We start from the raw sequence: 12,019 nt of genomic DNA, 5'->3' as shown, positions 1-12,019 counted from the left end.
CCGTGTCTATGTGATTTTGTTTCATTAGTGAATCGTTCATATGTCTAGTTGTTTTGGGGGACAAAATACACAGAATTTAAATTCATTTCATTTGAGTTTCGTCAGTGATTTATGCAAATTTGTGTTGTTACACGAGAGACATTCACACAAAGCAATAGCACTCTTTCCGGAAGTTTACCAATGGCGAATTTTAGTAAATGAATTACCTAATGTAGCTAAACAAGAAAACATGTTAGCAGCGCGAATGGCCGGTATTGTAACCGAACCTTGTTCATATGAAAAGCTAATTTTCACTTTCGGTTTCAGGTTGACGATCAGCGAAGTTACTTGAAGCTCACTGATTACTATCAACAATAAAAACTCGAGAGCAAGCAGAAACTTAGACAATGGATTTTACTTGTTCCCAGCTCAGCAATTTCAGAAACGACTTCCAAGGATTAAATGCCGAAGATCCTATTTATGAAGTTGATGATTGTTTCGTGTCCATCACACAATCCTCGGATATATGAAAGGTTTCGCAGCTTAATATAAATTTGTCTTCCCTGATCAGAATAGCTTGGCTAAAATTTAAACGCTGTGTCACAGGATTAGTTAGTTATAATGTATATAATATTACACTGTGCTGCGGTCACATGTGAGTTTCTTATGCAAGTCCTAGCATTTTACCTTTTTTTTAGTCACAGAGTCACTTGTGTTTAGTATCAAACTTCGGAAGCACAGAAAAAAACACAGAGACGTGAAAGAACGGGAGAGAGAGAATGTCAGAGAGTACGCGCACTGTTTCGACCTGCAAGGTCACATCAGTGCAGCCTTTAGAGGGATTTTTATTGGTAAACGGAATCAAGGTTTTAAAATAGTTGAAATTAAACTGATAAACAATAACACCTGTAAAAGAAAAACAAAAAGTTAAACTGCACACATATAAACGCCAGTATCAACTAGGGAACCAGAGGGCGGTGGTAGACACAAGGAAGCGTACATTTGTAAAGGCATGATTAATTACATGCGCCCGTGTAAGCGTTGCGTTCGATCACCACACAGCTGGTGACAGTGGCACTGTGCTAGCTGTTACAATAGCGGGCACACTAATTTCCACTTTGTGGTACCCTGCGGTCTGTTGGGTGCCCTATACTGATTTTTTGGTCACTTTGTAAACCAACAAAAACTTCGTTTGACGTTAAAATTTCAATATTTTAATTTGTGGCAACGATACATTTCTTTTCTTCTTAAAATGCGAAACTTAGTGCTGAAATCTGTAGATCTGCATAAACTCTAATCAAATTGATGTGAATTCCAGGTAAATGATTCCCACACTGCCGAATGTAACCATCACGCTGTAAGGCATCGTCTACATACTCACTCCTGAGCAGTACATATTGAAGTAGATACATCGGCTGAGAAGATTAAACCTAATAACGTTTTTTTCTCAAACGCTGTTTGAGTGTGTCTACACTGTCAAATATGTAAAAATAGGGCACATATGCTGGTATACCATTTATGTTGTTGTACTACGTAAAGGTATTTTATAAAGTTCATTACTAATGATGTTGCCAAGCACGTTTTCAATGAGAATAGTCTCTTCGACAATAACAATATTAAAGGATGTTGATAAGTTACATATAAATATTGTTGCCAGGAGAGAGATTTTGTATTGAATACAAGGTTGACCAGAAACTGTTACAAAAGTAATAAGGATATTTAACATAATAGGGTAAATGTCACACATGAAAAAAAATTTCAACAAAATGAACTTGACAATTTCAAACATCTCAAAAAATGCTCGGCGAATGTGTTTGATATAGTGTGTACGGTCACGTTGAGCGTATGTTGGTAATACAAACATTCACCTATTTTGCAAGTCCTTTGTTGTATTTATATCTTTCCAGAATAACCTTGATGACGTATTTTCTCGATCCTTGGTGATTTACATTTGCATTGTTGTTTACTTGATGTACTTTCTTGGTTTTAAGGTACTTTCCCCTGATCCATTTTACCAGTTGAAGAATGTTCGGAATCATGTTCATTGGTGGAGGAAGAACGTTTTCCCTTCGAATAAATCGAAGCCAAACTGCCGTCCGGTGAAGTTTCCATTCCACTTCAGCGTTGGCGCTCGTCTGTTCGTAACTTCGCGACATCATGGCAATCAACATGTTGATCAAAACAATGAGAACAACAACGTGATATACAGTCACAAGCGACCAAGCGAACCCTTCAGTTACGAAGTGTTTTCCAGAAAGCGATATAAGAGACAAGTCAAGGTAGCCAAAAATTGTCCAATACAGTGACCATAGTGAACTGCCGATATCAGTAAACAGAACACGGTTGTTACAATTCGAAGCAGTAGAATTATTTGAAACACAAAGCAGTTGTCTGCCAGGATTTGTGCCATAATACCAATACAACTCACTGAGACTTAGAGCAAAAGCAACCACGACAAGTGCGAATATAAAAAGGAATTCGAGGATGTTGGTTACCATTCTGGCTAACGACAATTGCAGGGGGCCAAGTCTACGAATTGTTCTGATCGAATTAAAAACACGGAGACACACAAAGATATAAGCCCAAGAAAGCAGAGCTTCTGAAATAAGTTTAAATTCGTTTGGTTTCCATTCGTATCTCGGTGTTTTGATTACATTATTGTTGTGTTGAAAAAAATCCACTGCCCTGTTTAAAATGAAAGGATTTAAAGATTATTTTGGACAGTCAACTAAATAACTAAAAGGTGTGCAACTTGCTGAATTACACGCCTTATGCGTTCATAGAAGGGAATAAATTGTATTCGTAATCAACTTTGTCAAAAAACCAACAGCGATTTTCGCAAAGGAATGTCGGTTTTAAACCGAAAATGCACAGTTATGCTGTATAGCAGTGGTAGGGAACCTTTTTGATTTAGGAGAGTCATGAAAGCTAAATATTTTTAATTGTATTTTCGTGAGAGCCATATAATATTTTTCAACATCTGGTAATTAAGTTCAGGCGACCGAAATAACGCCTGCAATTTCTTAACACGATTGTTTACGTTGAAGAAAATTGTATAGCATTAAATGGCTGTGTACCAGTAATTATGTCACTGGTTTATATCTTGAATTAAGTGCAATGGTTTGTCATTGCTCTTCTGTCGTCGCACTTCGGTGTAAGTAAATTCATAGCAAACTTACCTTAGTATGGCGCTGGTGCTTAGCAATGTAAGTTGTGTGATATCATTTATATTCCACCAGTCCGAGAAGTATTTGGAAGGCCCATGGATTTTTAATTCAACAAATTCTTGACTCCATTTTCCGAATATCCACAAGAGCATCAACCATTGAACTGGTGTAGGAGGAGATCCTAAAAGTTTTAACCACGTTCAAACTGATCGTAAAAGCGACAATTTGGAGGTGTGTGCAGTTTCCTCGGCATACCTAGATAATCGTTTTCAACAGATCGTCTTGCGACGTTGATGACCACCAAAACAACAAAGGATAAATCCGAAAAAAGGTGACAAGCAAATGCTACTGCTGGTTGTTTTATAAGCTCTGTAATAGTTTCCAAAAGGATCGAGTATTACAAAATATAGTTGTTCACATCGGGACTAAAATGGGAACTGCTTACTTCCAATCCAAATATTTGGGATGGTCAAATAAAACAGAGACAGAAAAGGAAAAAGCAATCCGACGAAAAAGTTGATTAAAATCCATTTAATCATATTTCCTTGGTGCATGTACCTTGCCCCCTTGTAGTTCATGTAATCGATGCATTGCTGGATAAATGATTTGCAATTACACTAAAAATAGACCTAGGATGGAATTGATTACAAACCTGTGTGTTGCTATGAGTTAGGAAATTTAATAACCGCATGTCGACGGAACGGTCAAGAATTTGCATCTTTTTACGTGACTTCGCATTATCATTTTGTTTACTTCCATCCTGGCGAATTTCAATATCGTCGAACTCTTTGACAACTCTTCCCAATCGTTGTATGGGTTTTGATGTGTCCAGGTTTGCGACCTCACATTGAAAAAGGCAGAGCAGACCATCAGACGAGCGAATCTGGGCAAACATCGGTTTTATGTTTTTTTTTATATACGGACCTTAATTGCAGATTACCTCATCTAAAAGAGCGCACATATAACTTTCAACTTCACGTTCTAACTCGGCATAAAACTGACTGTGTGCTGGTTCCATTTTGGCATTTTCTCGTATTGTTGTTATCAAATCCATGGAATGTTGGAATGGATCAATACCAAACTTCTATCAAATCCAGCCAAAACAGTAAACGTATGAACGGTATTGTATCGCCAACAAAGTGTACCATAACTTTGTTTAATGCTTTCTTTTCAATTACTTTATATTACCTCAGCGAGTACTGTAGTATAGGCTGGGCTTGATTTTGCTTGACACATTATTTTCCTATCATTTGCTGACTCCCAGAAAACCCCGTCATATGTGCATTTTTCCTGTGTCAAATAATAAATGTCATTTGTAATGTTTTTTTAATAAAAGAAAGGTTAGAAACAATCTCGAAACAGAATTGGGTTTCGCGATGTCGCAACTCATGTAAGCTTTACAAATAATCTATTGTGTAGACTGTATGGCACGCAGCTCCTACCTCCAGTTTATATCCATGCTCAATCAATAGTTTCAGAATGTCGTACTTGTTACAATGTGCAGCAAGGACAACCGGACCGAATCCAGGAAAGTAATAATCGCTCGATGGAAGTGTGGGAGTCTGAATACCGCGTTGGTATTCAGATTCCAGAATTAATTCAACGCCTTCCACGAAATCTTGCTTGATCGCATGTAAAAGTGACCACTCTAAATTTACCTGTTTAAGACAAAACAAATCTTTACGTTTGTACTTTTGTGTTTGTTTTTTTCGTTGTTGAAAAAAACGCACTCATTGAGAGACTTTTAGAGGGTTATGGCGCAGCAATTCTACATAAATTGTGTGTATTTTTGTGTGTGTGTGTGATTTATGTATGTAACTTATGTCCAATTCAAACCTGCATTTCCAGAAGAAGTTTGCAAGCTTTGACTGATCGGTTGTTGATGGCAATTCTAAGGGCCGTCCGTCCTTCTTGATCAGTGTAATTTATATCGGGAATTAGATTTCTTCCAGGCAATAGATAAATAAAATTATCTTCTCCTCGTGTATTGGTTACAACATTTAGTCGATCTGCTTTCACATCCGCAATGTATTGATTGTTTATTCTGAAGATGCAAAACTCTTCCAAATAAAAAAGCTATATTGTGGAATAATGTTTTCACTTACTCTTCCATTCTAGTTGTTTCTTCGTATTTTTCGTCGTTCTCACTGGAAGCTGCAGAGTAACAAAAAATAGTTTTAATACAATTGTTGCCTCCCAAAAACACTATAGGATCGAGTCTGGTTTTGATTAAAACAGACAAGTAAATGCATAGTTGGTTTAGGTCAAAGCATTAAGCACGCATGCTCTATTTCAAAATCCATGGTTTTTGTGATGATGATTTGCCAATTAATAAAACAAACAAACCCGAAATGCTCGTACCTGGTTTAAGGATTTGCGGTTCGTGAATTTCGAAAGGACTTGGAGAACTTTCGTTCTTGGGGATCCTTGTAGGGTGTACTGGGGATGGTGGTTTATGAATTTCCGCAGTGCTTGAAGAACGATCGTATATAAGAAACATTCGAGGTCCTGTTGGTATTGGCGGTTCATGAATTTCCGCAGTGCTTGAAGAACGTTCGTTCATGGGTATCCTTTCCGGGTTTTCCGGGGATAGCGGTAAATCATATTCGTCAGGAGGACTATCGTAATCGGAAGGCATTCGCGGTATTGCTCGTCTTGGCGGTTTTTCGGGGGATAGCGGTACAGAATCTTCGTCAGAGGATAGCGGTATAGACTCGTCGTCAGAGGATAGCTTTAAAGACTCGTCGTCCGAACCCAGAGGAATTAGATACTTCGGAGGAATTCGCGGTATTGCTCGTCTTGGCGGTTTTCCGGGGGATAGCGGTACAGAATCTTCGTCAGAGGATAGCGGTATAGACTCGTCGTCAGAGGATAGCTTTAAAGACTCGTCGTCCGAACCCAGAGGAATTAGATACTTCGGAGGAATTCGCGGTATTGCTGGTCTTGGCGGTTGATTAATTTCGACAGTACTTGGAGAAATCGCGTACTTGGGAGTCCGTTCGGAATTTTTTGGGGGTGACGATTCATGAATTTCGGTTGGATTTGGAGAGCATTGGTATAATGGGTTCATGTTTTTGTGGCAATTTTAACTGTAAAACTGATTTAGATCGTTCATGTATTTTTTTTACAAACCTGTAAACACAATATCGCTAGGTGTAAAATTAACTCAAAAGCTTTCGTCCACTTGAAATTTAAAATATTTGTTTTCCACGTTTTTACGACCTTCCAAATAGTTCAACAGCAATAATTTCTGAAGTGATCATTTATACCTTTTCTTTTTTAATCCGCTTTTCAAAAGAAGTTTGAGCGAAACGAATTTCTGTAGCTTATCATTCAACACTAACAAAACAGGAACCACCAAAACATTTTTTCTGCAATTGGCGGAAACTAACACTTGTACAACAACGTGCAAATAATTACTGATCCTAGGGGAGAAACTTTAATTCCTCACATGTTTACGATATTAACATCCCTATACATAGGTAGAATTTGTAAGGTGACCGAAACATATTCTCTGTTGCAAGGATTATTCCCAACATTACCGGTATGAACCGATAAAATTCAAACTGCATGCCACGAAATGCGACCTTGAGTAAAAGTAATTGACAAACATTCTTAAAAACGAACCAAATAACTTCTTTTTATGTGCGAGTTCCGGTAATGGAGCTTCAAATGCCCATACAGCCAATTTGTTTCCCTGTATCATTTACTACAAAAACAACTTTTTCGGTGTGTAAACTCAACATTGTGTTAAATGTCAATTCAATGCCGCAATGCCACCTCCCAGTTTGGAAAGCAAAAAAGTCATTTGCAGTTTTTAAATGCACAGCGAAAACTGGAGATACAAAGTATGTCTCATTCGGTACGTTGGTCGTATCGCAGTCACCCACAAACCCTGTAACGTGATTTCTCATGACGTCACAAGAATGTGGCGGATTTGAGAGCATTGCGCAAAGTCTGTGAAAAAGGCTTCTCACTGTATTTTTACTTTCTATTCCTGTTTGCTGGTAAAGAGTTTGAATGCGTGACAAACACAAACCTGCACCAAAATCCAAGAAGAAGACATTGAAGTGGCTTTATTGGCAGAAATCCCGAATACATCCCATACAGAGGTTAAACACTATCTTCAACAAACCTAAATATAGCTGGAAACGTTCACTGAAGGAAATTGTCTGAACGAAGCAGTTTTATAGAATAATACCCAATTAAAAGTAAATTATGTGTATTTGTACCACTTAAACAACATTAGATTTGTTATGCGTAGTGATATATGGATTACTCTTGATGTAAGTTTTGACTGACATAAAATGTTCTCAAGAAATTGAATATAGGACATTGCTACACAAACGATTGCAATAAACTACAAATAAACCAGTGGCCCAAAGCAAAGAACAGTAACATTTTTGACAACTGCAGGATGTTCCACATTCCACAAATTATTTACAATCCTGGTGAAACAACGATTGTAGACAAATCAAACAACAAAGAATGCTAAAATTAAGCTTCTAACTCTAGCATTAACAAAAGCGACGACAAACGAGCCACTGACAACAACTGGGGTAACATCTACAAATAAAAACAACAACAGCAACAACTAATGACTATTACTAAAGCTCCAATAACTGAAAGAGTGACCACTTCAAACAAAGCTAGATCACCAACAGCAACGACGAGAGTGATGACTAAATCTGGGGAACCAACAACAAAAAAATCCACCAATGGCCAACAAGAACTAAAACTCTGCGTTAAGAAGGCATGTTCCCATTTTAAAAAGTTGTTGTTACTTCCATACGCTTTAAGTGCGTAAATAACGCTCCCACGTCACGTGAATCACTGACTTCCGTTATGTCAGTTAACCGTGAGACGTCGTGCGAAGCAAAGCTTTACCCCCAGGCAATTCTATTCTTTTTACACTACGATTACCACGCGCTTGTGTTCTCACCATATTTTTGCTTTCTAGTCCGGTTTGCTGGTAAAGAGTTTGAATGCGTGACAAACACAAACCTGCACCAAAATCCAAGAAGAAGTATTAGCAGAAATCTCGAAACGTCCCATACAGTAGGTTAAACACTATCTTCAACAAACCTAAATATAGCTGCAAATGTTCACTAAACGAAATTGTCTGCACGCAGCATTTGTGTAAAATAATACCCAGTCATATGTAAATTATGTGTATTTGTATCACTTAAACAACAGTTGTTTTGTTATGCGTAGTGATATATGGATATATCTTGATGTTGGTTTTGACAGACATAAAATGTTCTCAAGAAATTGAATATTGGACATTGCTACACAAACGATTGCAATAAACTACCAATAAACCAGTGGCCCAAAGCAAAAAAACAATAACATCCGTGACAACTACAGGATGTTGCACATTCTATAAATTATATACAACTACAAATCCTGGTGAAACAACGATTGTAGAGAAATCAAACAACAAAGAATGCTAAACGTTAAGCCTCCAACACTACCAATAACAAAATCGACGACAAACGAACTACTGACAACAACTGGGGTAACAACTACAATAAAAAATAACTACAGTAACAACCAAAGTTTCAACAGCATTAGGGGTATGACTACATCTAAATCTCAATTCACAACAGCAACAACGACTACATCTGTAGCTCAAACAAAAAATCGACCACAACAAAAAGCTTAACAACAGAAATTCCAACAAAAATAGGAGTAATATCTACACCTGAAACTCCAACAACAAAATATATAACGACTATCACTGAAGCTCCAATAACTGAAAGAGTGACTACTTCAACCAAAGCTTGATAACCAACATCAACGAGAGTGATGACTAAATCTGGGAAACCAACAACATAAAATTCCACTATTGACTAACAAGAACTAAAACTCTGCGTTAAGAGCGCATGTTCCAATATTAAAAAGTTGTTATTACTTCCATACACTTTAAGTGCGTAAATAACGCTCCCACGTCGCGTTAATCACTGACTTCCGTTATGTCAGTTAACGGTGAGACGTCGAGCGAAGCAAAGCTTTACCCCATGCAATTACCCTCTGTTTACACTACGAATTCCACGCACTTGTGTTCCTTTAGCTTACAGTGCATAATCGTTAGCAAAATTAACCACAGCCAGACTGTGAGGTGTCAATGAATTATCAAAGAAAAATCTTAGAAGATGTATAAACGTGAAAAAGTTTAATAGCTGGCCACATATCATTTAAAACACACAGCTATCAAAAGTGCATGTGTTGGTTGGGAAAGTTTGAAAACCAATGGCTAATTAAACTTGATGTTATCGTTTATTAACGTTTATTGACCCCACATAGCTTCATATTTTTCTAGCTATACCTTGCCCTGCGATAGAGTAGATTATCTATACCTTGCACTGTGTCCACAATAGGTAGCCTCGTTAAAGGTCAGATATAATATATACCTTGCACTGTAACCACAATACGTAGCTTTGTTAAAGCGTTATAGTAGAATAGCTATGCCTTGCACAGTCTCGACGATAGGTAACTTTGTTAAACATTGGAGTATATTCACTACACCCTTCACTGTTCTACGATAGGTACCTTTGTGATCGTAAGAGTGCGTTAGCTATACCTTGCACTGTGTCCATGGAGGTAGCTTTAAAACTGCATGCAAAGAAATGCGACCTTGAGTAAACGTATTTGACCAAACATTGTTAAAAACGAACCAAAAGTATTAGCAGAAATCTCGAATACGTCCCATACAGTAGGTTATGCACTATCTTCAACAAACCTAAATATAGTTGGAAACGTTCACTAAAGAAAATTGTCTATATAGTTGGAAACGTTCACTAAAGAAAAGTAAATTATGCGTATTTGTACCACTTAAACAACAGTTGTTTTGTTATGCGTAGTGGTATATGGATTACTTTTGATGTTGGTTTTGACAGACATAAAATGTTCTCAAGAAATTGAATATTGGACATTGCTACACAAACGATTGCAATAAGCTACCAATAAACCAGTGGCCCAAAGCAAAAAAACAAAAACATTCTTGACAACTACAGGATGTTCCACATTCTACAAATTATATACAACTACAAATCCTGGTGAAACAACGATGGTAGAGAAATCAAACAACAAAGAATACTAATCGTTAAGCCTCTAACACTACCAACAACAAAAGCGACGACAAACGAACCACTGAAAACAACTGGGGTAACAACTACAATTAAAAATGACTACAGTAACAACTAAAGTTTCAACAGCATTAATGGTTATGACTACATATAAATATCAATTTTCAACAGCAGCAACGACTACAAAAAGCTCCAACAAAAAATCGACCACAACAAAAAGCTCTAACAACTGAAATTCCAACAAAAATTGGAGTAATATCTACAACTGAACCTAATGCAACAAAATATATAACGACTATCACTGAAGCTCCAATAACTGAAAGAGTGACTACTTCAACCAAAGCTTGATCACCAACAGCAACGAGTGCGTAAATAAGGCTCCCTCGTCACGTTAATCACTGACTTCCGTTATGTCATATTAAAGGATGCTGGTAAGTGATATATAAATATTGTTGCCAGAAGAGACTTTTTGTATTGAATACAAAGATTTACGATGAGGCGATGTGTTACAGGAACCGACAGCATGTTACATTGGTTTTGGGAAGCAGTAGATATATTATGTTGGGTCATCGGCAATATCTGGAAATTACTACACCACGTGCGTCTACACCAACAAACGTGTGGGATTCGCACAATTGAATCACGATTTCCAAAATTACCCTGATCCCAAATGAAAGATATACGTTTGTATGTGGTTAATTAGAAAGTGGTGTATTCCTTGTACGGGAGGCTGTGTATTATTTCAATGTAAATATAGCGCAAAAGAACTTGCGATCACTTGTTGGCGTTTTTTCCCAAGTTTATCGCTTTCATTGTATCACGTATTCTTTTACGCCACGTTTATTTTCACCTTTTGTTATTTCACCTTCCACCTGCTTAGTCAAATATTTTGTGTTGATTTTTGTTTACGAAGTGTCTCCACCGCACGTTGATTTTATATCGCAGCGCTAGCTCCTTTCCTCTCACGTGACACGGGTAGGGCCAATGACTGGCAGGAGAAAAGAGAAAAACTGGGCTGACGATTTTGGCAGATTATGATTCGTCTGTGGTATTTTTAGAGTTTATATGAACAAGATGTTATCAAAACGGTTGTGCTGGAACAGGCTTGTGGTTGGCCGTGAATGCAGCGTCCTGAGAACCAAGGAGAGCATTTATTTAAGAAGCGTACCGATGTTTCGTATAAATGTTTTCATTAAAGTATCTTGCACTCAGATAAGTTGGTTGAAATAAACGTAGATTAAATGTCGACCTTACAAGTGAACTGATAGTTTAGTTGAGATGTATGTTGTGATGATTGAAGGTGGGTAAAAGTTATATATGTACAAAAAAGCCATATTATTGCAAAACTGCAGACACGCACTGGGTAAAAGTTAGTTACGAAAAACCGTTGTCATTTCCGGAGAGGTTGTTATGATGACGTCACTATATTCTAATTTGATCGATTATAGCATAAAATTGATGGAATTCAGGTTTGAATCAAGAGTAAAATTTGGTTTCAGTCAAGAGTTTTAAGAAAACATAATTTTTCCGCCACAGGAACCATTACTGTAACTTCTGAAGCCACTGTTCCAGTCATTTTTATCCGACCATCCGGTGAGGTTGCTTGCAGACTCGCACGATGCTCGCCTGATACCGATACTGACCTCCGGTAATATCGCATACTCGTCTGAGGAACACTTTGTTGCAGTGGAGCCCCTTTGTAATTGCGAAGTCGTAGGTTACATCGAGAGTATATCCATTATCTCGATCATGACAGGTGCTTGGATCACGGGCAAGTAGAATACT

General features: G+C 37.6%; 1 protein-coding gene across 1 annotated transcript; it reads right to left on the bottom strand.

Annotated features, from left to right (window-relative positions):
* Positions 1 to 1,847: 1,847 nt before the first annotated feature.
* On the bottom strand, positions 1,848 to 6,216 carry LOC145895723 (short transient receptor potential channel 4-like). Its single transcript, XM_082984509.1, has 11 exons — positions 5,508 to 6,216; positions 5,252 to 5,300; positions 4,983 to 5,190; positions 4,589 to 4,804; positions 4,335 to 4,436; positions 4,087 to 4,230; positions 3,799 to 4,029; positions 3,592 to 3,739; positions 3,402 to 3,515; positions 3,159 to 3,327; positions 1,848 to 2,664 (listed from the first exon to the last, which is right to left on the bottom strand). The coding sequence occupies exons 1-11, from the start codon at positions 6,214 to 6,216 to the stop codon at positions 1,848 to 1,850; spliced, it is 2,907 nt and encodes a 968-aa protein (XP_082840635.1).
* Between the last annotated feature and the right edge of the window lie 5,803 nt (positions 6,217 to 12,019).

This window comes from Ascidia mentula, chromosome 3 (genome assembly GCF_947561715.1).
Source record: "Ascidia mentula chromosome 3, kaAscMent1.1, whole genome shotgun sequence".
Taxonomy (NCBI): domain Eukaryota; kingdom Metazoa; phylum Chordata; class Ascidiacea; order Phlebobranchia; family Ascidiidae; genus Ascidia; species Ascidia mentula.
Note: the sequence above shows the minus strand (reverse complement) of the source record. Positions and strands in the feature narration are given on the sequence as shown.

Bases quoted from the DNA above. Each gene is read 5' to 3' on its own strand.
- LOC145895723 (XM_082984509.1), bottom strand. From the start codon at position 6,216: ATGAACCCATTATACCAATGCTCTCCAAATCCAACCGAAATTCATGAA. The intron at 5,191-5,251 runs GTAAGTGAAAAC...TTGCATCTTCAG, and splicing joins GAAACAACTAGAATGGAAGA to AATAAACAATCAATACATTG. The intron at 4,805-4,982 runs GTTTGAATTGGA...TGTCTTAAACAG, and splicing joins AACTTCTTCTGGAAATGCAG to GTAAATTTAGAGTGGTCACT.